The sequence below is a fragment of the Glycine max genome, chromosome 9, assembly GCF_000004515.6.
Source record: "Glycine max cultivar Williams 82 chromosome 9, Glycine_max_v4.0, whole genome shotgun sequence".
Taxonomy (NCBI): Eukaryota; Viridiplantae; Streptophyta; class Magnoliopsida; order Fabales; family Fabaceae; genus Glycine; species Glycine max.
In genome coordinates, this window is record NC_038245.2 from 17,582,890 (window position 1) to 17,610,745 (window position 27,856).

General features: G+C 35.1%; 1 protein-coding gene across 1 annotated transcript; it reads right to left on the reverse strand.

The window, feature by feature from the left end:
* Nucleotides 1-368: 368 nt before the first annotated feature.
* Nucleotides 369-27,034, reverse strand: LOC100782727 (DEAD-box ATP-dependent RNA helicase 28-like). The gene is given in 20 exon segments (XM_026123908.2): nucleotides 369-634; nucleotides 1,055-1,329; nucleotides 1,445-1,525; nucleotides 1,645-1,725; nucleotides 1,727-1,744; nucleotides 2,344-2,445; nucleotides 5,205-5,253; nucleotides 5,344-5,462; nucleotides 5,988-6,084; nucleotides 6,269-6,330; nucleotides 6,512-6,574; nucleotides 6,782-6,887; nucleotides 7,033-7,128; nucleotides 7,604-7,740; nucleotides 7,742-7,753; nucleotides 7,863-8,042; nucleotides 8,902-8,978; nucleotides 9,551-9,659; nucleotides 9,805-9,873; nucleotides 26,966-27,034. Coding segments are annotated over 20 exon segments (1,818 nt in total). The 3' UTR covers nucleotides 369-618.
* Nucleotides 27,035-27,856: the final 822 nt, after the last annotated feature.

Below are 27,856 nucleotides of genomic sequence, written 5' to 3' on the forward strand. Positions count from 1 at the left end.
ACAATGAAATGATCAAAATTCCAGCCCAACATGCTATCATCATTTGCACAAATGGCTGTGCATTAACAGATGTACAGCAGAATCAGTTATATTAATATTAAAGAGTTACCTGAACGGGAATCGGTTATATTAAAGAGTTACCTGAACGGGAGTGGGAGTTATAAGATTGATTTTAAGATTAAAAGAAAATGAGGAAAAAAAGAGATTGGAAGTTCCAATCTATCTCACTAATAAATTAATAATTAATATTGACCTTTTAAAAAAGAAAAGAAAAAAGTTATCTGAAATAAATATTTTTATCTGAAATAAATATTTTTTCTATTGGTAACATTTAAAACTGAATCTAATGCTAGGATTACAAAATTGAGCAGCTATAATTTATGCTGTCCATTTTTAGGACAAGAACCAAAGCTCATGTCATACAATTAACCAAAAAAACAGAGTATTTACAGTAGTTACTACTACCATACCCTATATTACCATGGCCACCCAAAAACACCCACAAGCAGCAGCCCAAACTCACCTTTATAGTGGAGTTGATATGGTATAAGGACACGCATTGCAGATTTATGGTCCTTCCATGCACATATTTATGACAGGGATTGTTAGCCTCAAATGCTACTTGCGCTTGTACCTGAAAAGCGAATTTGAATTAAGACTTTATTTATTAGCGTTGCGCAAACAAGTGTTAAGTAATTGTTGAGATGCATAAAGTAAATGTTGAGAGCACACTGAATTTTCACCGTGTTGTACAGCAAAAAAACAAATAAATAGCAATTTATTGGATCCAAATATCGAATTCACCACAAAAATATCAAATTCAATAAACCAAAGGAAATGAAAATGAGTGCAAAAAAATCGATTGCCTATATCATTATTGTTTAGTAGGGCTTCTCAAAAGCCTCACCACTCCAGATCAATGATTATTCCAACTTTAGAAGCAAAGAATTTTTGGACTCAATCAAGATGGAATCAATAATATGTTGGATGCTTAAAAGCTCAGAAACATGCAACTAACTAGTTTCTGAAAAGAGACAAGATTTTTAATTGATACCTTGACTTGCTTTTCAATGAACTCTTTGACTTCTTTCCTCCTCCCACACCTCTTCTTTTTGACTTTTTATCCTTCATGTCAGTCTGGAATAACTCCCGCATCTCTTCTGTCCTTGAAGGAGTTTTTCGGGAATTATTATTAGATTTCATTTTATTCTTCTCCACAATCTTGCCAGAATCTAAGGCCTTCTTGACAGCCTTCACTGCTTTTGCCCGTCGGTAAGCAAGATCAACAAGTGACATTCCACCCTTTTCTTTTTTATTTCCCCCCTTAGTCTGCAATTATATGCATTTCATTTTCAGTGTAACAAAGTAAGGAACAAAGAGTATATTTCAACCTTCACTGCACAGAGAATGTTAATAGGAAAGGAAAGGACTAAGGAGTACATACCTCTACTTGTTTGTCATCCTCCTCCTCCTCCATCTCTCTAGCTGCTTCCAACTTTCTACGCTTCTTTCTAGGCAAATGTTTCTACACCAAAGACATTCATCAAGTAAATACATAGCAACACATACATGCAAGCCTATTTGAATTTTATATGTATAACAAAAAAAATCGTATGCATAACAAAATTGGTGAAAACTTTTTACCTCTCGCTCTCGCTTCCTCTTCTCCTTCATTCTGAGGTCTTCAGCTTGTTCAGCACTAATAACCTCTTTCCCAGAACTCGCAACTCTTATCCATGGATGCCTGTTTACAATCATTTCATTTCTTATCAACACAGGTAAACATTTCACCTAATTTATAAAATAATTTTATATTATTTTATTACTTAAAATATTATATAATACTAAAAAATATATATATATTTAACTACTACCAGTTCAACCACACTTTAACCATAATAGACCATTGAACCTTGAATCAATGTCTTCCCTGGTCAGTGGTCAATCACCAATCCCGTTTTAAAACCATCGATCATAACCAATTAGGAGCAATCTTGGGAACTAATTAAGTTGTGTAATTATGATTGAATCATTGTAATTATTATTTAAGTACTAGCATTAGTTGCATGTTTGGTTTAGCTTTTATTCAAAGAAATAATCATTATTTTCCAGATACTTTCTTAAAAAGCAGAAAATGAGAGATTGTTGCCTCAAAATAAGCTAATTTGGAAATGCAATACAGTAATATAGAGAGACCTTGTGCGGACTGTCAAGACACAATTTATCCCTATTCCCGAGTCAAAATATTCTTAGATTTCTCAAGTATAATGTTCCATTCTAAAATAGGAAAATAAATGCCAGTAATTTGAGAAATCATTTTAACAAGATGAAATAATATTGTACCTTGGATGCTTTTGCAGCAAGCTTTTTCTCCTTCTCTGTGACAAACCAGGTTCTTTTGGGGCGGGAAAAGATCTCTTCCCTATGTGCAATCATGTTTTCGGCCTGCCAATAAGTGCATAATTGTATTGAGGGAAAATGTTAAGGATTAGAAAATGAAAGCAATCAATACCATACAATAAAATTTTCTAAGTGATGCTACTTTGGAAATGCTATTTTGCAAGACAAGATGAGAACACACAAAAACTGGACATAATTACATTTGTGTAATTCAAGGCATACCTTACATTTGTGTAATTCAAGGCATACCAAGATTAAAGTTTTGTAACATTCTATTTTTCGTAGATTAAATTAAAAAGGATTATTATTTATAAATAAATAGAATTTTATAAAATGATAAAGTTTTTATAATTAAATAAATAAGAAAAAATAACTTTATTAATTAAAATAATAATTTTAGAGAAAATATTTCACATTGACGATGCCTCCTCTTTCCCCTTCTCCCCGCCAAAATCCTTTCTTTTTCTTGCAGATCACCAAATCTATCTCAGAAAAACGATGATCTCGGACTCATTCACCATTGGATCGTTGTGAAATTTAATCACTAGGTTTGCAACCCAATTCCAAGCATTCTCACCGTTGAAAATTTCGAAATAATGTCGGCGCTGAGAGAAAAACACTTTGCATCGTAGCTTTTTCTTTTCTCGCAGAAACCCAAAACTGTCGAAGGGAGATAACAGAATCGAACGAAGACAGTACAAATGAAAGCTTCAATCCTTTCTCTTTCTCTCTAACGTTTGAAAACCCTATCAGAGTAATTAAAGGAAAAAATTGAGGAATCTCAGGAAATTGTTAGAGATGCTGTTATCGCTGTCGGAAGACACGTGAGCTTGCTTAGAGGTAAGGGATGAATTTATCGTAATTGAGGGTTAGAATGAACTAAATTTGGGTTTATTTTGGGATGTTTATTGAATTATAATTTTCCCTTTATGATTATAAATACAATATTGTTGTGTTCTACGTACCAATTGATGTTCTGATGAGAATTGATTGATAAAATTGAGTACTTTTGATGTTTTTGTATTTTGATCCATGATTTTGATTAATTGATTTTGATATAATTGTGAGAAACTATTTCAGGGGTTTTAGACCCCATGTTGTGATAATATCTTTTGTATAAATTGATATGTTGAGATTATGAAATGATGATTCAAATTGTGAGTATGTGATAACTTGAGTATGTGATAAATTGTGAGTATGATGAAATACATGTGTATTGGGATGAGATGTGTGTATTAAGTTGTGAGCTATGAACTGTGCAATCACACAATTGTAAGACCCTTTAAGGGCGATGAGTATTGTGATGGGATCCACTGTGAGAACCCAATGAGTTAAAATGATTTTGAAAATAATTGAGTAGTTGTGTGTATTGCATAGTTCATAGGTAAAGAATATATGATTCATGAGGTGTGATAACATGCTATTTTGAGATTTACCATTGTGATTGAGATTGAGTGTATGTGATAAACTGAGTATGCACGTGATTGAGATGTTGTGTGCATTGAGATATTGTATGCATTGAGTTGTAAACTATGGATTGTACAATCACACGACTATAAGTCCCTTTAAGGGCGACAAGTTAATGCTAAGACCCTTTAAGGGCGACGAGTTAATGCTAAGACCCTTAAAGGACGACGAGTTAAAACTATTTTGAGAACTATTGAGTAATCGTGTGTTTTGTACAGTTCATAGAGTCTGTGTGCTAAAATATTTTCTGGGTTGGACATGAATCAGGAGGGAGAGGTCCTGATGGACTCTTCAGAGTGTAGGTCTTGGGGGTCACTCGGTTTGAGTGCTCCTTTAAGCCTATATTGATCCCATACGGTTGGAGCATTCTCACAAAATATTGTGACCCTGACTAGTCTCCCTATGATTTTACCTAGTGAGAGTGACTTGACTTACTAGTGTGTGGTTTGTCTTGTTATGTACTCCTAGGCACCCAACGTGGTTTTTCACTGACATGATACCACATTGCATATATGATTGAGTCTTAGTGTATATGTTGCATAACGCTTGTGTATTGATCGATATTGATTGACTTAATGATATTGTGTTTTGATCCTTGAGTACGTGAATGTTATAAAAATGAATGAAATGTGTGGTGTTGCGATGTAATGTTGTGCGACAAAGTGGTGAAATAACGTGAGTGATGTTTAAGTAAGTTGTATTTTGTTTATATGATATTTATACCTACATGTTATCTTGTTTCTCTCCATTAGTTAGGAATGTGATAACTCACTCGTGTGTATTATTTGTGTTTGGATCCTGTGATGATCTTGAACTTTGTATTCGGGGAGCAGATGAATAGGTCGATGACTATTAAGTAAGTTGTATTTTGTTTATATGATATTTATACCTACATGCATATGTTTTCTTGTTTCTATCTATTAGTTAGGAATGTGATAACTCACTCGTGTGTATTGTTTGTGTTTGGATCCTGTGATGATCTTGAACTTTGTATTCGGGGAGCAGATGAATTGGTGGATAACTATAAAGAATCTCATGCTAAAGGACACGAGAACACAACGCTCTGATAGGATGTGACATTAGGATATAAATTCTATATTAATTGTATGAAGCTTAGACGACCTTGTTTGAGCCGAGATGACTTTATTATTTATTTGGACAAGTTTGAATATGATGTAAAAGAAAGGAAATGTGAGCCTTTTATTCCTTTGAAAGGCTTGTATTTAAAAATGTTTTAAAAATACTTTTAATTTATATTTAAATTTTTATTCCTTTATTAGTATATATGTGAGAGGTAGAAAGTGTCACAAAAGTCAAGTAAAACAAAATAACTCAACAATACCTTTTGTGGCCTCCATTTCAGCTTTTCTTAGAACTCTTTCTTCTCTGAAATAAATTGAAAATATAAATAAATACAAAAAAAAAACTGAAAAATGAAAAAAAAATGAAGCCTTAGCAACTATATAAAATCAAAACCTCTCTTCATGAAGTACTTCAGAAATTTGGTCTTCCATTTGCTCAATTATATGAGACCACTTATGTATAGATTGCTCAGCAACAATGCGGCTTTTCAGCTTTGAACCAGCCCTCTTTGCCTGATTAATTGAAAATCGACGTGTATAAGAAGAGATTATATAATGACTCGTTTAAAACATCAACTTTCTTTTTCTTTTTTCAGTTTGTATGTTCTCTACCTGAACAGAGAATCAATAAGATTTTCAACTAGGAAAATCCAAATTACTAGTACGTAGAATTAAACATACAGCTACATGTAAAAACAATAAAGGTATCTATATTTCTTCCGGTATCTTTTTAAAAGGTGATTAATAGGAAAGGTCAGTGCAATCAGACCAAACGAAAACTAAAATTAGTAGATAATAATAAATGGGATATTTCTCTGTAGAGGATGCTATATGAATGTTTGATGTATAAACTCTCATGAAATGTCAAACTTGAATAACTAATTGGGAAAAATTTATATTTGGTGACAGAATCTATGTAAACGGGACCCAACATCCAGATCAGCATGCACAACTTTTTTATCTTATAACGAAAACAGTGCAAGGAAATATGAAATAAAGCTGAAAAACAAATGCAGCAACTCTTCAAATGATACTCACAATGGCTTTTAAAAGTGATCGGTCATTGTCAGTCACAAAAGTGACAGCATATCCTTCTCTTCCGGCTCTTGCAGTACGACCCACTCGATGAACATAGCTTAATACATAAAAATAAATAAATAAATTATCAGGAATCCCATACTGAGAAAGAGATCATCTTTAAGGTGAGATCAACATTTATCATTTATTTTGCAACGAAGGAAAGTGACAAAAATTGCAGGAAGACAATAACACACAACATTTCAAGCAGAGTTACTACCAATATGGATCATAGATTATACCTGGTAAGATCACGTGGACATGCAAGGTTGATAACTATTTGAACACCAATAATGTCAAGGCCCTATAAATAAAGTCATATGCAACAGTGTCAGATCTATATCCAAAATCCAAAATGCAAATAGGGAAAGATTTAATAATTGTATGTTCGCCAAACAGTTGGATCAAAAAGGGAGTGTTTGAGATAATAATACCATTCAAATTTAAAATGAGTAAAGAAATAAACATCAAGGATTGACTCTTACACGGGCAGTCACATTTGTTGCAACCAAAAAATCCACTTGCTGCTTCCTGAACTGTTCCAAAGCCTAAATAGACAATCAGAAGTCAGAAAATCTTGTGACAACCATAATTAATGCGGAAAATCCTTTCAACAGGAAAATAAATAACAAATGATCCAAATGAACACCATCATTTTAGTATCCCAAAAATGTTGATAGTAACACAACTACAAAGGCAACCCAAGAGCTAAAATACACAAATAAACACATCAATATTAGCAAGTAGCAACATACTTCAAGGCGCTGCTGGGCCTGAGTAAGATTTCCATGAAGCTCAGAAGCTTTTAAGCCAGCTAATCCAAATATAATTTTCAATCTATTTGCAGGTTGCTTTGTTCCACTGCACATCAAAATGATAGATTTTACAGTTTGGTTAGAGGTAGCAGAATAGTGGCAGAAGGGAAATAATAATCATAAAGCAGTGCAAATGAAGGAGCAGACTTAAAATCTGAAATAAAAAGACTTGTAGATGATGAAATGAAAACCTGAAGATGATGACTTTGGAAGTAAAAGTTTTGGAGCACATTGAAAGAAGAACAGCTTCCTGATTTACTTCACTCATTCTTCGTATTCTAACAACCCTGAAAAGAAAAACAGTAGTTAACAAAGCTCAAAGGATTTTACTAGATGCTAAAACCCAGCAAACTTCAAAATATTTAACATAATAGTTTTGCATAATTATCTTTTATGTGTAAAATACTCTAAACAAACATGAAACACACACTTCAAAGGATTTTACTAGATGCTAAAACCCAGCAAACTTCAAAATATTTAACATAATAGTTTTGCATAATTATCTTTTATGTGTAAAATACTCTAAACAAACATGAAACACACACTTCATCTGTTCATCTGTTTTTAGAATTCAAAAAGCCGCTCTGGTTTCTATGTTCATTCCCTCAAAAGCTTTGCATATAAGGGAGAACATTGAAAAAGCATTACTTATTTAATTTTCTTTCAGAACAACTTGTGATTTTATCACTATCATATGGCATACAGCTAATATCAATGGAAATTAGAAAATATAAAGGGAAAGTGAAATAGTAAAGAAATTACTCCTCGGTCAAGGTTGCTGGCCGTTTTGTAGATGGGTCAGCAGAAAGACGCAAGGGCTTTGGCAGGGAAAGTTTAATAAGTTCATCAACCTCCTCAGTCATTGTTGATGAAAACAACATATTCTTCCTTTTTTTTGGGACACAAGCGAACCTGTCAAACAATAAAAATCGGTTTAAGATTTTTTTCATCAAATACTAAAATCAGGATAAATTATAAAAACTGCATATTTAACTGTAACGATTCTTGCACTAAAACTTACAAGTTCTTGAATTTCAGCACTAAATCCAAGCTCCAATAGACGATCTGCCTCATCATGGATTAGAACAGCAAGATCATCCAAATCCACAGACATAGCATTGCGTAAATGGTCTATCATATTCATGCGTCCTGGAGTAGCCACAACAATGTCTGGCATTGTTCTCAAAGCAGCCTCTTGCACCTAGGATGAGAAAACACCATTTTTAAAGAATAAATATTAAAGGAGGCAATCTGCATTACCTGCGTTACCTATCAACTAGATAATAGTGGAACTTTTTATAGCTGTAAAAGCCACATTGCATGCTCTCATCCATTAAAAAACCACCTAATCATGTGATATATATTATCAGTAAGATAACATCTGGTCAAAATGAGAAACCACATATTATGAAATCACCAATGAACTTTTGTTTATCAAATACAATCCTTCGTATTTTCCCTTCTGATTAGTTTGAACTTTGAAATATTTCTTCAAAAGGCTCACTATCTAATAAGGCATAAGGGGGTGGCCTACCCAGCAACACGTCCCCTCGATCCACACCACCGAACAGAACTGGCTTTGATTCCAAGTTAAAGTTTGACCAGACATTTGAAAGGTCCCCTTAAAAACCAGTTCATAAAGAAGTGGCCTACCCAGTTATATAAGCACTTATCATGCTCGTTAACTACTCGATGTGAGACTCGCAACAGTTACAGCAATACATATCATCTACAAAAAGAGATCAGATAACATACAGTGCTCAAATATGTCAAATTTAAGTTAATACTAGTAGGAAAGAAAAAGCATCTCTTGAAACTGAAGGATTGATTATTGTGTCAAACAGACAGGAAATGTATTGTAACGGGACCCAAAATTTATTGGAATTGTAGATGGAAATGTATAAAAGACGGAAGGTGGAAGAGGATATTTCCAATGGACAAACAAAACCCAAACAGCTGACTGCATACTGAAAGCATCACAAGAAGCAAATAACTCTATTCTGAACCATCAGCATATCTTATAATTACAAGTCATCATGAAATTGAAACAGTGATCAAACCTTTGTTGATAGACCCCCAACAACCAGGCAACACCTTATATCAGTAAACTGAGCAAGCTTCTCTATCATACTGTGAACTCTGTCAAAAATAATTAGAAATAAGTATTTTAAAAGCGATTTACATGAATCATGGAAAGAGTGCTTTGAAAATTTTACATCTACAACCTTTCACTGGAAGTATGATAAAATTTGTATTCACATGAATACAATTATATATACATACATATAGCATTGATTTAAATGAAGCATAATTTGAATTAGAGCATCGACAAGTTTGTACTTATATTTACAACAAAAAATTATTTCAATAATTTTAAATAAATAATTAAGGTATTGAGTAATGCAAAAATTAGATGCATCCAATGCACAACCATTGAGCCATGTATACTCAATGAAGCACATTAGTTCAAGCTTTTGCAAAGGTGGGAATGAAGAACATGCATGCAATCATTGCCATGATGCAAAGCCATATATGCTAGTAGGCACACCACACACAACATACTCAGCTGAATAAAAGAAGACAACATTCTTAGTGCACTTCAGTATCTATGGGCCACTTGCCCTCCTAGCACAACTAAATATTTTCAATATTTTTACATAATAAATATGATCCAGATGAAAAAATGAGAACAATTATAAAAATACTTACTGGACTGCCAACTCTCTCTGGTGGGAGTAAGAATGAGGACCCTTATTGCACGCATGCGCTTTGGACGGAACAACAACCTCTCTAAAGTAGGTAGTGCAAATGCAGCCGTCTGCATGGAAACACAATAGCAGGATATGAACAAAGGGGATTAAAAGAAACACCATCATACAGAAACTCAGGCACCAAACCACAGAAGCAAGGCATTACGTACAAATTAACAAACAAACACCCAAAGAAAGTAACAAAGAGATTACCTTCCTTGACCCGGTAATGGCACTACCACATATATCACGACCACTCAATGCCAATGGAATACAAGCTGCCTGTTATCAAAATTCAAAATCCCAAAAAAAAAAAAAAGTAACGAGAAGCTTGAAATTAAAAATGGAAACTCCGAACAAATCCAAACGACAATAACTTTTTACTTGGATGTCTGATTGACTCCCGTAATATATCGATACGCTCAAAATTAGAAATTGAAGATCCGAGCAAATTTAAACGGCAATACTTTTTTCTCAGATGTCCGATTGAGTCCCGTAATGTATCGAGACGCATGACATTGAAAACGGAATATCCAAGCAAAGTCAAACGGCAATAACTTTTTACTCGGATGTCTAATTAAGTCCGGTAATATATCGAGACGTTCAAAATTGAAAGTGCAAGATCCGAGCAAATACAAATAACAATAACTTTTTACTCTGATTCCGAATTAATCCCATAATATGTCGAAACACTCAAAATTAAAAATGGAATATCCGGGCAAACTCAAACAACAATAACTTTTTACAAAGATTTCCGATTGAGTCCCGTAATATATCGATACACTCATAATTAAAAATCAAAGATCCGAGCAAATTTAACCGGCAACAAATTTTTACTCGAATGTTGGATTGAGTTCCGTAATATATCAAGACGCTCAAAATTAAAAATGGAAACTCCATGCAAATTCAAACGGAAATAACTTTTTACTTGGATGTCCGATTGACTCCCGTAATATATTGAGACGCTTGAAATTAAAAACATAATATCCATGGATATACAAATGGCAATAACTTTTTAGTCAGATTTCCGATTGAGTCTCGTAATATATCGAAACGCTCGAAATTTAAAATGGAAGCTCCGTCGAAATTCAAACGGCAATACTTTTTTTCTCGGATATTCGATTGAGTCCCGTAATATATCGAGACGCGTGAAATTCAAAATGGAAGATCCGAGCAAATTCAAACGACAATAACTTTTTTACTGAGAAGTTCAATTGAGTCTCATAATATATCGAAACGCTCGAAATTAAAAATGAAAGATCCGAGAAAATTCAAACGGGAATAACTTTTTACTTGGATGTTCGATTGAGTCCTTTAATATATTGAAACAATCAAAATCAAAAACGAAAGATCCGAGCAAATTCAAACAGCAATAACTTTTTACTCGAATTTCCAATTGAATACCGTAATATATCGAGACGCTCGAAATTAAAAACGGAAGATTCGAGCAAATTCAAACAGCAATAAATTTTTACTCGGATGTAGGATTGAGTGTTGTAATATATCGAGATGTTTGAAATTAAAAATGGAAACTCCGTGCAAATTCAAACGACAATAACTTTTTACTTGGATGTTCGATTGACTCCTATAATATATCGACATGCTCAAAATTAAAAATCAAATATCCGAGCAAATTCAATCGGCAATAACTTTTTACAAGGATATCCGATTGAGTACCATAATATATCGAGACGCTCAAAATTAAAAACGAAATATTTGATCAAATTCAAAGGGTAATAACTTTTTACTCAGATGTTCGATTGAGTCTCAAATTATATCGAGATGCTCAAAACTGAAAACGGAAGCTCCCAACAAATTCAAATGGCAACAACCTTTTACTCGGATGTCTGATTGAGTCCCGTAATATATAGATACACTAGAAATTGAAAATGGAAGATCCGAGCAAATTCAAACAGTAATAACTTTTTACTCGAATGTCCGATTGAGTCTCATAATATGTCGAGAGCCTTGAAATTAAAAACGGAAGATCCAAGCAAATTCAAACGACAATAACTTTATATCCAGATGTCCGATTGAGTCCCTTAATATATCGGGACGCTCGAAACTGATAACGAAAGCTCCCAACAAATTCAAACAACAATAACTTTTTACTCAGATATAAGATTGAGTCTTGTAATATATCGATACGCTTGAAATTAAAAACAAAAGATCTGAGCAAATTCAAACGATAATAACTTTTATCTCGGATGTTCGATTCAGTCTCGTAATATATCGAGACGCTCAAAATCAAAAACGAAAGATTCGAGCAAATTCAACCGACAATAACTTTTTACATCGATGTCCGATTGAGTCCCATAATATATCGAGAGTCTCGAAATTAAAAACAGAAGTTCGAAACATATTGAGATGGCAATAAATTTTCACTAGAATTTTCGATTGAGTCCAGTAATATATCGAGATGCTCGTAATCAAAAACAAAAGTTCCGAGCATATTCAAACGACAATAACTTTTTACTCGGATGTCCGACTGAGTCTCGTAATATATCGAGATGCTCGAAACTGAAAACGGAAGCTCCCAAGAAATTCAAACGGCAATAACCTTTTACTCGGATGTCCGATTGAGTCCCTTAATATATCAATACGCTCGAATTAAAAATGGAAGATCCAAGCAAATTCAAACGGCAATAAACTTTTACTTGAATGTCCGATTGAGTCCCGCAATATATCGAGACGTTCAAAATTAAAAATGGAAATACCAAGCAAATTCAAACAGCAATAACTTTTTACTCGGATGTCTGATTGAATCCCTTAAAATATCGAGATGCTTGAAACTGAAAACGGAAGCTCCCAACAAATTCAAACAACAATTACTTTTTACTCTTATGCTCAATTGAGTCCCACAATATATCAAAATGCTCGAAATTAAAAACAAAATTTTCGAGCAACTTCAAACGGCAATAACTTTTTACTAGGATGTCCAATTGAGTCCCATAATATATCGAGACGCTCGAAATCAAAAACGAAAGCTCCCATCAAATTCAAATGGCAATAACCTTTTACTCGGATGTCCAATTGGGTCCCATAATACTTGGATTTTCGATTGAGTCCTATAATATATTGAGACCCAGATGTCCGATTGAGTCCCATAATATATCCAGATGCTCGAAATCAAGAACGGGAGCTCTCAACAAATTCAAATGGCAATAAACTTTTACTCAGATGTCTGATTGAGTCCCGTAATATATCGATATGCTCGAAATTAAAAACGGAAGATCCGAGCAAATTCAAATGGCAATAACCTTTAACTAGGATGTCCAATTGAGTCCCGTAATATATCAAGACACTCGGAATTAAAAACAGAAGATCCAAACAAATTCAAACGACAACAACTTTTTACTAAGCTGCTCGATTGAGCCTCGTAATATATCAAGACGGTCAAAATCAAAAATGAAAAATCCGAGCAAATTCAAACAACAATAACTTTTTACTCAGATATCAAATTGAATCCCGTTATATGTCGAGACACTCGAAATTAACAACGGAAGATCCGGGCAAATTCAAACAGCAATAACTTTTTACTCAAATGTCTGATTGAGTCCCTTAATATATCAAGATGCTCAAAACTGAAAATAGAAGCTCCCAACAAATTCAAACGACAATAACTTTTTACTCAGATGTTCGATTGAATCCCGTAATATATTGAGATGCTCGAAATAAAAAACGGTAGATCCAAGCAAATTAAAATGGCAATAACATTTTACTCAGATGTCCGATTGAGTCCCATAATATATCAAGAGACTATAAATTAAAAACAAAAGCTCGGAACATATTGAGACAACAATAATTTTTTACTCGAATGTCCGATTGAGTATCATAATATATTGAGAACCTTGAAATTAAAAACAGAAGCCCCGATTATATTCAGATGGCAATAAATTTTTACTTGGATGTCCGATTGAATCCTGTAATATGTCGAGACGCTTGAAATTAAAAAAGAAGAGTAGAGCAAAGTCAAACGGCAATAACTATTTACAAGGATGTCCGATTGAGTCCCATAATATATAAATACGCTCGAAATTAAAAATCAACGATCCGAGCAATTTCAATCGGCAACAACTTTTTACTCGGATGTTGGATTTAATCCCGTAATATATCGTGACGCCTAAAATTTAAAATGGAAACTCCATGCAAATTCAAATGACAATAACCTTTTTACTTGGATGTTCGATTGACTCCCGTAATATATCGAGACACTTGAAATTAAAAATAGAATATCTGAGGAGATACAAACGGCAATAACTTTTTACTCAGATGTCCGATTGAGTCCCGTAACATATGATACACTCAAAATTTAAAATGGAAACTCCGTGCAAATTCAAATGGCAATACCTTTTTTCTCAGATGTCCGATTGAGTCTCGTAATATATCAATACGCTCGAAATTTAAAAATGAAAGCCCCGTGCAAATTCAAATGACAATACATTTTTACTTGGATATTCAATTTAGTCCTGTAATATATCGACACGCTCGAAATTAAAAACGAAAACTCCGTACAAATTTAGACGGTAATAACTTTTTTTTTGGATGTCTGATTGACTCCCATATTACATTGAGACGCTCAAAATCAAAAATGAAAGATCCGTGCAAATTCAAAAGGCAATAACTTTTTAGTCAGATGTCTGATTGAGTCCCATAATATATCGAGAGCCTCAAAATTAAAAACAAAAGATCCGAGCAAATTCAAATGGAAATAACTTTTTACTCGAATGTCCGATTGAGTCCGCTTATCTTTGTAAATATTAGAATAGGTTTTTCCTTCGTTTGGGCCTTGTATTTTGGTCATTCTAGTAGTATAGGGTTTTAGCCTTGTATTTTGAGGCATTTTGAGTTGTCTTTGTAGTAGGGATTTTTTTTTATTTTCATGTATTTTGTCATGGGGGTGAGCTTAGCTATTATAGGGGGTGTGTAGCTAAGCTCTAGCTTCTCATCTCAAGGAGGTGAGCTTAGCTATTAGAGAGGTATGTGTCTCTAAGGTCTAGCTTCTTTAGGAATATTCTTAAGGAACTTCTCAAGGAGGTGAGCTTAGTTATGAGAGGGATGTGTGTAGCTAAGCTCTAGCTTCTCAAGGAATTTTTCTCAAAGAAGCTTCTCAAGGAAGTTTTCTCAAGAAAGTTTCTCAAGGAAGCTACCTAGTCTATAAATAGAAGCATGTGTAACACTTGTTGTAACTTTGATGAATGAGAGTCTTGTGAGACACAACTCAAAGTTCAACTTCTCTCCCTTTTTCTTCCTTCAATTTCGTGCTCCCCCCCTCTCTCTTTCTCTCCCTCTTTCTTTTCCTCCATTGAAGCATCTTCTCCAAGCTTCTTATCTAAGGCTCATCTTGGTGGTGAAACTCCTTCTTCCATGGCTTATTCCCTAGTGGATGGTGCCGCCTCTTACCTCTTCTCCTTTGTCTTCCGCTGCATCTCCATGGTGCAAAATCACCATTAAAGGACCTCATTGAAGCTCAAAGATCCAGCCTCCATAAAAGCTCCACAAGCAAGCTTCCATCAAGTGGTATCAGAGCACAAGAGCTTCAAGTAGGTGCTCCTTAAACCTCCATTAATTTTTTGCTTTACCTTCTCTTCCATTGTTGTTTCTTCATTTTTCTCCATGTATCTCCTCACATGTCTTGTGCTAAATGTTGTTAACATGATTCTTTAGAGTTTCCACCGATTAAACTTGCTATAAAAGCTAGATTTGATTGTCTATGGTTCAAATTTCTTGTTCTTGTTCTTGAACCATGAATTGTGTTGAGTTTAGGTTCCTTTGAGTTTTGTCATGTTATTTTTTGTGGCTGAAACCTGAACCATAAAATTCTTACAAAAATATTAAAGTAGAAGAAAACCTCAAAAATCTAGAGTGACTTGTTCACCTATCGTAGTTTTGTCATAGAAGTCATGCCTAGTCATGATACTTGTCACATAAGATTTCTTATGTTGTGCTGAATTTTATTTTCTTGTTTCTTTGTCTAACTCATTTGGTCATGAGTGTATGAAATTCTTTTAGCCTATTATTTGATTTGAGTCAAATCTTTCATGTTAATTATTCCTTAACATGTTCATGCAAAATTCTGAGAGTCTTTGATTGTGAACCTTTTCTTGAACTTTTAGGTTTCCTTGTGATTGTGTCTATTGTGAATTTGAGTTTTGGTGATTGAATTGCTGGCTGAAATGTTGATCCTAAGTGAATATTGAACTCCTAAAACTGTGGTAAACAATCCTAGTGAGTTCAACATACATAGGAAGGTTGAAAGTAAGCCCTAGGCAATCAATATACCATGCTTAAAAAAAAATCGCTGGTGCTGGCAACTTGGACATACAAACTTGTAAAAATTACTGAGAATTGGTTACTTCGAATTTTGAGCTGAAACTTTTTACTGAATTTTCTAGACATCTGGAAAAAAAGTTAGAAAAAAAGAAACAAGTGATTTGGATAAAAGGAAAAAATAAGAAAAATCACACAAGTTGGCAGAAAAATCAGTATCTAGGAAAAAAAAACATTGAAAGGGAAGTGTGCTTGTTGTTTTGGCTCAAAATTTATTCTATAATTGGTGCCTATGTTATACCAATCTTAGTTCCAAAATTTCAACTGAAAACTACTGTGAAAAAAAGTGCCAAAGCTAGAGGTTTGTTGAGTCTTTTTTTTTAGTTTTTTTACTCTACTCTAGAGCCATTCTAAGTTTCTCTTTGAGTCCTAGCTTGCTTCTATGTCCTTTTCATTGCTTTAATTGTTGAGTAATCCTTGAAAAATTTTCTTGTTAAAACTCAATTGGTTTAGCTTTCATTTCATTTTTTTGTTCTTTGGTTATTGCTTGTCTCTTTGTTTCCTTGTTTGTGGGTTGCCATATAGGGAATTAGAAGGAGGAATGGTACCATCCCTTGAAGAATTTGAGTCAAGAAGAAAGGGGCCAACCACCTTAAGAGCTATTGGACTAAGAAGCACTCCAAATTGAGTGAATCACCGAAGAGAGAACAACCACCAAAATTGAGGACCGTTTTGTAATTTTGTAATTTGCAATTTACTTACCTTCATTGCTTTTAAGTTTTGAAACAAAAAGGCCTTTCATTGGAAGTGTGTTGGGAGCCTCCAATAGGTTACCAAACTTCCATTTGTGTGTAATAATTTTAGGCAATTTTTCCTTAGGATAGTGAGTGTTTTGTTGGGAACCTTGAATGTGGTCATCCAAATACTCTTAGGATTCGCCTAGTTTACATTTCTTGCTTAATTTCATAGCTTATTTCCTTTACCTTCCATTGTCAAACCGCCTAGATAGCTTTCCTTTTACCAATTAGTTTTTTTACCTTATCTTTCGCACCTCTTTTAGTGTTTATTTTGGCTAGTTACAACCATAGTTTCTTTTACCTTTTGTTTTCAAACCTCCAACAAGAAAGAACCACAACTTAGGAACCAACATGAGTCATCATTCATCTAGTGTTAATGGCGAGGGTACTAGTCATAAAGACCCTTTATCTAGAATCTTAGATGAGTTGAGTTCCCTCAAGTCATGGAAAGAAAAAATAGAGGGAAAAGAAAAAGGAAAAAATTAAAAAGAGTGGAAGAAATAAGTCAAGATGAAAGAAAGAAAATAAGAGAGGAAGAAAGAAGAAAAATAATGAAAGAAATGAAAAGAGAAAAACATGCCTCCTATAGTAGTCATAACTCTTGCAAGAGCCTAAGTGAAGAACTTAGTAACTATTATGAAGGAAGACATAGGTCACATCTTAGACCTCACTCCCATAGAAGAGAAAAGGAAAGAAAGCCTTAAAAGGCTAACATTAACCTCCCATACTTCCATGGGAAGGACAATGTAGAGGCTAACTTAGTTTGCAAAATAAGGGTAGAGCAACAACTTAAAAAGAAGTCTACATCAAAATCTTATGGCTCTCACTCTTATCCAAAGAAAGACCAAGGTCAAGGCATCTTAGGGATGACACCTTCTAAGCCCAAAGATGATAAGGGGCAGACAATAGAAAAGCAAGCCCCTAAGGCTAGTATGCAAGAGAAAACTAGCTTTGTAAAGTGCTTTAAATGTCTTGGAAGAGGACACATTACTTCTCAATACCCCACCACAAAAACCATGATTATGAGGGGCCAAGACATTTATAGTGGCCAATATAAGGCTACTACTTCACCTTCCTCTAGTGAAAGTGAAAAAGCAAAAGGGGAAGAATCTAGTGAAGAAATCTAACCCAAGAAGAAGGACAACCATTAGTGGTTAAAGAGAACTGTAAGGAGGTAAGTGTCTCCTCCAAGAGGTTAGCTAAGAAGGAAACTCATTTTACAATAAAGACAAACATTAAAGAAACTTTCCCTCTTAGACAACCTCCACATTTTCTCTTTTGTAAAAAGACACTGATGCAAGCTCCATTGGAGCTTGTAGGCCTAGGATCTTCTTCATCAATGGATTCCTTTGCTTCTTGGAAGATGAATGGCAGCGGAATGGAGAAAGGAAGAGAGAGAGGAGATGCCACTTCAAGGAGAAGATGAGTCTAGAAGAAGCTCACCACCATAGGAGGCCATGGATAAGAGCTTGGAGGAAGAAGGAGATGAATGAAGGGAGAGGGAGAGAAGAGCACGAAATTTTGTGCTCTAAATGAGCTTTGAGATCTGAAGTTTAATATTCAAATGATCAAAGTTGAAAAAAAATGCACACACATGACCTCTATTTATAGCCTAAGTGTCACACAAAATTGGAGGGAAATTCAAATTTCACTTGAATTTGAAATTGAATTTGTGGAGCCAAACTTTGGAGCCAAAATTTCACTAATTATGATTAGTGAATTTTAGTTATGGTTCAGCCCACTAATCCAAGATCAATTCCAAGATTCTCCACTAAGTGTGCTTAGGTGTCATGAGACATGAAAAGCATGAAGGACATGCACAAAGTATGACTATATGATGTGGCAATGGGGTGTAGTAAGCAAATGCTCACCTCCCCCTCTAAATTTAATTGGATTGGGCTTCTACCAATTCAATTAAATTTATTTCCAACCACACACATCAAATATCCACTTAGTGCATGTGAAATTACAAAACTACCCCTAATACAAAAACTAGTCTAGGTGCCCTAAAATACAAGGGCTGAAAAAAATCCTATATTTCTAGGGTACCCTACCTACATTATGGAGCCCTAAATACAAGGCCCAAAAATAATGAAACCTTAATCTAATATTTACAAAGATAAGTGGGCTCGTACTTAGCCCATGGGCCTGAAATCTACCCTAAGGCTCATAAGAACCCTAGGGCCTTCTCTTGCATCTCTGGCCCAATCTACTTGGAGTTTTTCTATCCAATGCCCTTGCGGGTAGGATTGCATCAGACACTTGCTAGCATTGCCACACCTCTTGGGCTTGAGTTTATTCCTCAAGTAAAGAAGTTGTTGGATGAGGGTTTGGTTCGCAAGAGCTTAAATCCTTGTGCTTTGTTGGTGCCCAAAATAGGTATTATTAGGCACCAAGTCCCTATAATAGGTGGTATGATGAATGTTTTGAGTGGTGCAACCCTCCTTTGTAAAATCACTCGTGCACCTAACATCTATATGGTGTGTGTACATAGGGACCCATTAGGTAGGTTTGTTCTTATTTTTAGTTTCAATACAAACTTAGGTACTCATATGAAACACCTTAGGTTTGTCATACTTTTTGGTAGGAATAATCAATATGAAAATACAGAAAAAGGTATGCTTTATTGCGTTACTTTTCTTAATTTTTCAAATAGTGATCAAGGGGTTCCCATGAACCCAAAGAGAATAAAGGTCATTCCTAAGTGGCCCACTCCACCAAGTATAAGAGAAATTTGGGGCTTCCATGACATAACAAACTTTTACAAAAGGTTTGTTCCATATTTTTCTATACTTGTAGCACCACTCATTGAGTAGGTGACAAACCATGTTCCTTCATGGGAAGATGCCCAGGAAATGGGTTTTTAGGCCTTACCTTACTTCAACATACCAAACACCACTAATACATATGTTTTTGTTCTTTTTACAGGTGTTGAGAGAAGGAACCCAGAGTATGAAGAACATCAAGATTTGAGGTCAAATCCCTTCCAAGGTGGAGGGAATGATGCAATCCTACCTCACAAAGGCATTGGATAGAAGACTTCAAGTAGATTGGGCCAGAGATCCAAGGGAAGGCCCTAGGGTTCTCATGAGCCTTAGGGTAGATTTTGAGCCCATGGACCAAGTATGAGCCCGCTTATCTTTGTAAATATTAGAATAGGTTTTTCCTTCGTTTGGGCCTTGTATTTTGGCCATTCTAGTAGTATAAGGTTTTAGCCTTGTATTTTGAGGCATTTTGAGTAGTCTTTGTAGTAGGGATTTTTTTTTTATTTTCATGTATTTTGTCATGGGGGTGAGCTTAGCTATTATAGGGGGTGTGTAGCTAAGCTCTAGCTTCTCATCTCAAGGAGGTGAGCTTAGCTATTAGAGAGGTATGTGTCTCTAAGCTCTAGCTTCTTTAGGAATATTCTTAAGGAAACTTCTCAAGGAGGTGAGCTTAGTTATGAGAGGGATGTGTGTAGCTAAGCTCTAGCTTCTCAAGGAAGTTTTCTCAAAGAAGCTTCTCAAGGAAGTTTTCTCAAGAAAGTTTCTCAAGGAAGCTACCTAGTCTATAAATAGAAGCATGTGTAACACTTGTTGTAACTTTGATGAATGAGAGTCTTGTGAGGCACAACTCAAAGTTCAACTTCTCTCCCTTTTTCTTCCTTCAATTTCGTGCTCCCCCCTCTCTCTTTCTCTCCCTCTTTCTTCTCCTCCATTGAAGCATCCTCTCCAAGCTTCTTATCCAAGGCTCATCTTGGTGGTGAAGCTCCTTCTTCCATGGCTTATTCCCTAATGGATGGTGCTGCCTTTTACCTCTTCTCCTTTGTCTTCCGCTGCATCTCCATGGTGGAAAATCACCATTAAAGGACGTCATTGAAGCTCAAAGATCCAGCCTCCATAAAAGCTCCACAAGCAGGCTTCCATCAGGATGTCCGATTGAATCCCGTAATATATCGATACGCTCGAAATTAAAAATAGAAGACCCGACCAAACTCAAACAACAATAACTTTTTACAAGGATGTCCGATGGAGTACCGTAATATATCAATACGCTCGAAATTAAAAATCGAATATCCGAGCAAATTCAATCGGCAACAACTTTTTACTCGAATGTTCTATTTAGTCCCATAATATATGGAGAAGCTCGATATTTTTAAAAATGGAAACTCTATGCAAATTTAAATGACAAGAAATTTTTACTTGGATGTCTGATGGAGTCCCGTAATATATCGATACGCTCGAAAATAAAAATCAAAGATCCAAGCAAATTCAGATGGCAATATATTTTTACTCGAATATCTGATTAAGTCCTGCTATATATTGAGATGCTCAAAACATAAAATAGAAGCTTCCAACAAATTCAAACGGCAATAACTTTTTACTTCGATGTTCGATTGAGTCTCATAATATATCGATACGCTTGAAATTAAAAATGGAAGATTCGAGTAAATTCAGATGACAATAACTTTTTACTCGAATGTCCTATTGAGTCCCGTAATATATCGAGATGCTTGAAATTAAAAATGGAAGATCTGAGCAATTCAGATGGCAATAACTTTTTAGTCCGATGTTTGAATGAGTACCGTAATGTATAGAGACACTCAAAATCAAAAACTAAAGATCCGCACAAATTCAGACGAAAATAACTTTTTACTCGGATGTTCAATTGAGTCCCAAAATATAACGAGAGCCTCGAAATTAAAAACGAAACCTCCGAGAAAACTCAAACAGCAATAAGTTTTTACTCGGATGTCCGATTGTGTCTCGTAATATATCAAGACACTCCAAAAAAGACGAAAGATTCAATCAAATTCAAACGACGATAACTTTTTAGTCGGATGTCCGATTGAGTCCCATAATATGTCGAGAGCCTCAATATTAAAAATGGAAACTCTGAGAAAATGCAAACGGCAATAACTTTTTACTCGGATGTCCGATTGAGTCCCGTAATATATCGAGACGCTCGAAATTAAAAACAAAATATTCGAGAAAATTCAAACGGCAATAATTTTTACTCGGATATCCGATTGTGTCCCGTAACATATCTAGACTCTCGAAATTAAAAACGGAATATCCGAGAAAATTCAAACGACAATAATTTTTACTCAGATGTCCGATTGAGTCCCGTAATATATCAAGACACTCGAAATCAAAAACAAAAGATCCAAGCAAATTCAAACGGCACAAATATTTTACTCGAATGTCTGATTGAGTCTCGCAATATATCGATATGCTCGAAATTAAAAAAAGAAGCTCTTGCAAATTCAACCGGCAATGCCTTTTTACTCGGATGTCTAATTGAGTCCCATAATATATCGAGACACTCCAAAGCAAAAAGGAAAGATCCGAGCAAATTCAAAGGACGATAACTTTTTACTCGGATGTGTGATTCAATCCCGTAATATATCGAGATACTCGAAATTAAAAATGAATGTGCCGCGCAAATTCAAACGACATTAGCCTTTCCACCGAATGTTTGAATGAGTCTCGTAATATATGGAGACGCTCGAAATTAAAAACAGAGGATTCGAGCAAATTCAAACGACAATAACTTTTTACTTGGATGTCCGATTGAGTCCTGTAATATATCGAGACGCTCGAAATTAAAAATCAAAGATCCGAGCAAATTCAAACGACAATAACTTTTTACTCGGATATCCGATTGAGTCCCGTAATATATGGAGACACTCCAAATCAAAAATGAAAGATCCGATCAAATTCAAACGACGATAACATTTTAGTCGGATGTTCGATTGAATCCCATAATATATCGGGACGCTCGAAATTAAAAATGAAAGTGCGAGCCAATTCAAACAACATTATCTTTTTAGTCGGATGTTTGATTGAGTCTTGTAATATATGAAGACGCTCAAAATTAAGAACGGAAGATCCGAGCAAATTCAAACAACAATAACTTTTTACTTGGATGCCCGATTGAGTCCCGTAATATATCGAGACACTCGCAATTGAAAATGTAAGCTTCATGGAAATACAAACGGTAGTACCTTTTTACTCGAATGTCTAATTGAGTCCCGTAACATATCGAGACACTTGAAATAAAAAATGAAAGATCCGAGCAAATTAAAATGGCAATAACATTTTACTCAGATGTTTGATTGAGTCCCGTAATATATGGAGACGCACGAAATTAAAAACAGAAGATTCGAGCAAATTCAAACGGCAATAATTTGTTACTCAGATGTCCGATTGAGTCCCATAATATATCGAGAGCTCGAAATTGAAACCAGAAACTCCAAACAAATTCAAACGACAATAAATTTTTACTCGTATGTTCGATTGAGCCCCGTAATATATCGAGACACTCGAAATCAAAAATGAAAGATCCGAGCAAATTCAAACGGCAATAACGTTTTACTCGGATATCCGATTGAGTTGCATAATATATCGAGATGCTCGCAATTGAAAATGTAAGCTCGAAGGAAATACAAATAGTAATACCTTTTTACTCGAATTATCGATTGAGTCCCATAATATATTGAGACGCTAGAAATTAAAAATGGAAGATGATGCTGAACACCTTCCCCTCAGCCCCTCACACCTATTTATAGCAAAACAAGGGGAGCAGGTTGCAACACAGCTCGCCCAGGAGAGCTCAGCTCGCCCAGGCGAGCTGGTTACTTCACCTTGAAGTTTACTAATGGGCCCAGGTGGGCCCAGGGGCTGAAGAATGCCGCTAAATTGACCATTTGGCCCCCATTTTGAGTTTTTTGCTCATTTCCTTCTGAAACTTCACAAAACCCTACAGATTGCGTGACAATTGGTGTTAAGTAGCTCAACTCGGTTGGCGAAAATCCACATGTTGACAAACAATCATCCCCAAATGAAATTAGGGTATGACATAATGGTGTTAGACAAATGGCCTCAATTATCTTAAGAAGGGGGGGGGGGTTGAATTAAGATACAAGAACTATTCCCCAATTAAAATTTCACTCTCTCTTTTTGGATTAACAATGCACCCTTAACATGAATTACTTAAAAGACAATTCAAAATAAACTTCTTTCAAGCCAAAGATAAATAACAATAAATAAAAGAAGTTTAAGGGAAGAGAGAAATGCAAACTTGATTTATACTGGTTCGGCCACTTCCCGTGCCTACGTCCAGTCCTCAAGCAACCCACTTGAGATTTTTCACTCTCTTTGTAAAACTCCTTTTACAAAGTTTGAACCACACAAGGACAACCCTTCCCTTGTGTTCAGGAATCCTTTACAACAAGAGACCCTCGGTCTCTTAATCCCTTTTCAGGAGTAAGAAGAATAGAAGAAGAAATCTCTCTTGAAAGAGATAGATTGTACAATGAAGATCAATCACAATTCCTTATTGAATATGCAAGTGTTTGACCAAGGAATCTTTGAGAGAATAAGATATTTCAATTCAGAAAAACTCTCTTAATCTTTTGAGAGGATAAAACTTTTTGGGCAATGAAAACTCTCTTCCAATTCGTGTTTCCAAGTCACATATAAATAGACCTTTGATGGTCATTCATAAACCATTTGAATAGATGTGACTCTTGGAAGTTATTTTCTGAAAGTCTCCTCTGGTAATCGATTACAGGATTTGTGTAATCGATTACAGGTTTTAAAATTTGAATTAAAATGTTTATTAACTACTGGTAATCGATTACCAATATTGTGTAATCAATTACATAGTCTAAAATTTGAATTCAAATTTTTAATAGCTGTTGTAAACCATTTTTGGCCATTGTGGTAATCGATTACCAGAGAGTAAATCTCTTGAAAAACACTTTTCAACTTAAATTACTTGGCAAACCTTTTGCTATTTCAATTAGGAATTCCTTTCCTAAAATACTAGTGATCATCTTGATGTTGTGTCTTGTATTGTTGAATCATTGTCTTGAATTAAACTTGAAAAGCGCATTTGCATCAAATCATCATGATCATCATCAAAACATCAAAATCATTTGCTTCTAAAATCTCCCCCTTTTTTATGATGACAATTTAAGTCCTGAAATCAAGATACAAGCAAGCAATGTATATGCATAATATATTGCGTTCACTCCCCCTATGTTTTGGAATTGATTATCACTTGATTTCTAAGCTTTTTCTAAGCTTTCTACCACCCCATTTTTCTCCCCCTTTGGCAACATCAAAAAGCCAAAGTTCATGGGAATCAATACAGATAAAATAATGAAGTGGACAAAGATCAATTATAAGTCATAACCAACCAAAATCATAAATAAGTCATAACCAAAATATAATCCAAACAGTCATAATTCAAAACCACATAGAATCTAAACATAAAAGACTAAAGTCCAAATACTAAAAGATAAATAGAGTGCAGAAAATGATAACTTAAATAGCATAGCCAAAATACAAGGCTTAAAAGAAAATTAGAAACTAAACTCTAAGAAGGTGGAGGTGGTGGTGGAAGGTCGAAGCTCTGATGAATATAACCCACATCTTCTTCAAGCTATGTGAGACAGATATCCATGCCGGCAAAGCGAGTATCCAGAGAATCAAAATGTTCGCCAACATAAGTACGAAGACCCCATAACTCGGAAAGAACTTCAGTCATGAGGGCTGAATCATCTCGTTGAGGAGGAGGAGAAGGAGTACGCTCATCTTGAGGAGGAAGTGCATCTTTCTTTAGCCATTGACCATTCCGATCCTTACGGTATCCAAAATAAGTCACTGCACCAGCACCAATAGCAAAGGAACGCTTGACTTGAACAAATGGTTTATCATCAAGCGGAATTTGAAAATGACGGAGAAATAGAGTGACCAATTGAGGGTAAGGGAGAGGTGCATTGGCCCGTAATGCCTTATGCATTCGGTACCGAACCAAGTGAGCCCAGTCGATCTGACAACCGGTAAGGAAAGCCCACATCAAAATCAAATCCTCCTCAGAGGCTTGAGCCAAATTTGAAGACCGGGGAAGCAAAATTCTAACAATAATGTAGTGCATGATGCGATTATCAAAGGGTAATGATCCGGCCAGCAATCTACTGGTCATTTCAGCCTGGTCATTGCAAACCATACGACGAGCATCATGACTAGAATAATCAAATTTCCAGTCATCAACAAGGGTGCCCTCAAAAGGTGCACCTTGACTGGGTAATTTAGTCAAAGAAAAGAACAATGATTGATCAATGATCATGGGAATACCATGCACCTTAGAAGAAATAATGCCATCCTAAATTTTTAAATTGCAGTAAAAGACTTTGACAAGTTCAGGATAATAAGGCAATTTTAAAGACATGAAATCAACCAAGCCAGAATTTTGAAACACTTGATAACAATCAAATGTCTCATCATTGAAGAAATTTATGTCTAGGTACTTAGGGTCTAAAATGATCCTAGAAGAAAATTGAGAGAGGCACCGTAGACGTTGATCATCGGAAGAAAACAGAGTGGATGATCTTGGAGATGACAAGGAAGAATGGATAGGTGCTGTTGGTGCTTCAGATGGTCCATGGCGGCGATGGCCAGCAGCAGCGGCGATGGAGGATGATCCCTTTCTCTTCTTTGACGATTCTGCCATTTGATGAAGTTTTAGTGAATTTCAATCGGTGTAATCGAAAGAGGAGTGAAAAAGAGGAGGATTGGGCTTTACGGGACGTGTTTTGGTGAAGAATTGAGGAAGATATGAGAATTTGAATATTAGGGATGAAGGAGGCTCGAGAACGAGGGTAAGGCTACACAGCGTGACTGGTTTCGTGGGTATTTATAGAGGAGGATGAAGTGTAATCGATTACAAGGTATGGTAATCGATTACAGGAGTAGTAAGCCTTCTGGTAATCGATTACAGGATGTTGTAATCGATTACAGGCTGCCTGTCCTTGTGTAATCGATTACACTAAATGGTAATCGATTACCAGAGCATAAACTAGGCTAGTTCCTCAAAAAATTACCTATGTCTATGCTAAATACATCTAACACTATCAATCATCATCACTAATATGTATTTAATTCATTCAAACAAATATTAATCAAACAATTAACACACACCAATCAAATATAATCAAATACTTACAATTAAACACAATCAAACAAAAGCAATCATCAAAACATAATCAAAAACAATTATCAAAGACAAACAACATAACTATCAATCAAAAACATTAATGACAATCAAATATTTAAGTAGTAAACAAGCATCAAAACGCAATCAAAAGTTAACAATCATAGACAAAAATCATCAAAGTAATCAATCAAAGACAAGTGACCTGTTGGTATCATTTGATATTACTTGTTGGGCTTGTTGATCAAGTGACCTTTGTTTGTTGTCTCCATAAATCACATATCCATTTATCTTGGGCAGAAATATGAATAAACTTTGATGCATGCCATGTGTTTGGAGAAATTGTTATCAATGTATCGCCTTTGCTCTTCTCCGTTTTCATAGTCTTTCATCATGATACCCACATTTATGATTTTATTTTTCTGAATCACTTGAAGAATTTTTGTCATTTTCTTCCCAAGTGATTTATGCTTTCTTTTCTTTCTTTTCTTTGAGATTCCTCTTGTTGGATTTTTCAATTCTTCTTTCAAAGACAAGATAATCGAATCTCATGTGCCCAGGTTGATTGCTTTCATAGCATGTTGGGGCTAAGGAGGAGTCTTCTTCTTTCTTCTTTGTATTGATGTTTGATTCCCTTTTATTTCTTTTGTTTCTCAGAAATTTATTGAACCTTTTCACAAAGAGTCTGAAATCATCATCATCTTCTTCTGTTTCAGTCAAGTCCTCTTTGTCACTTTCTTCTTGAATAAAAGATGATGAGGCTCTGAGTGTTGTTCCTTTTCTCTTTATATCATTCTCTTCATGTTGATGGAGTCTCATAAGTTCCATTTCATGTTCTTGAAGTTTTCCAAAGAGAGTGGCAAGAGACATATTAGTGAGATCCCTTGATTTTGCAATTGCTGTTACTTTTGGTTGTCATTGCCTGCTTAAACATCTCAACACTTTGTTAATAAGATCTTCATTAGGAAATATTTTTCCCAATGATGCAAGATGATTAACTATACGAGTAAATCTCTTCTGCATATCTTCTATGGTCTCATATTGAAACATTCTGAACATATCATATTCATGTGTGAGAGTGTTTATTCTAGATCTCTTGACATCAGTTGTGCCTTCATAGGTTACTTGCAAAGTATCCTACATTTCTTTTGCATTTTTACAATTTGAGACTCTAAAATATTCATCCATCTCTATTGCAGAAGTGATTATATTTTTGG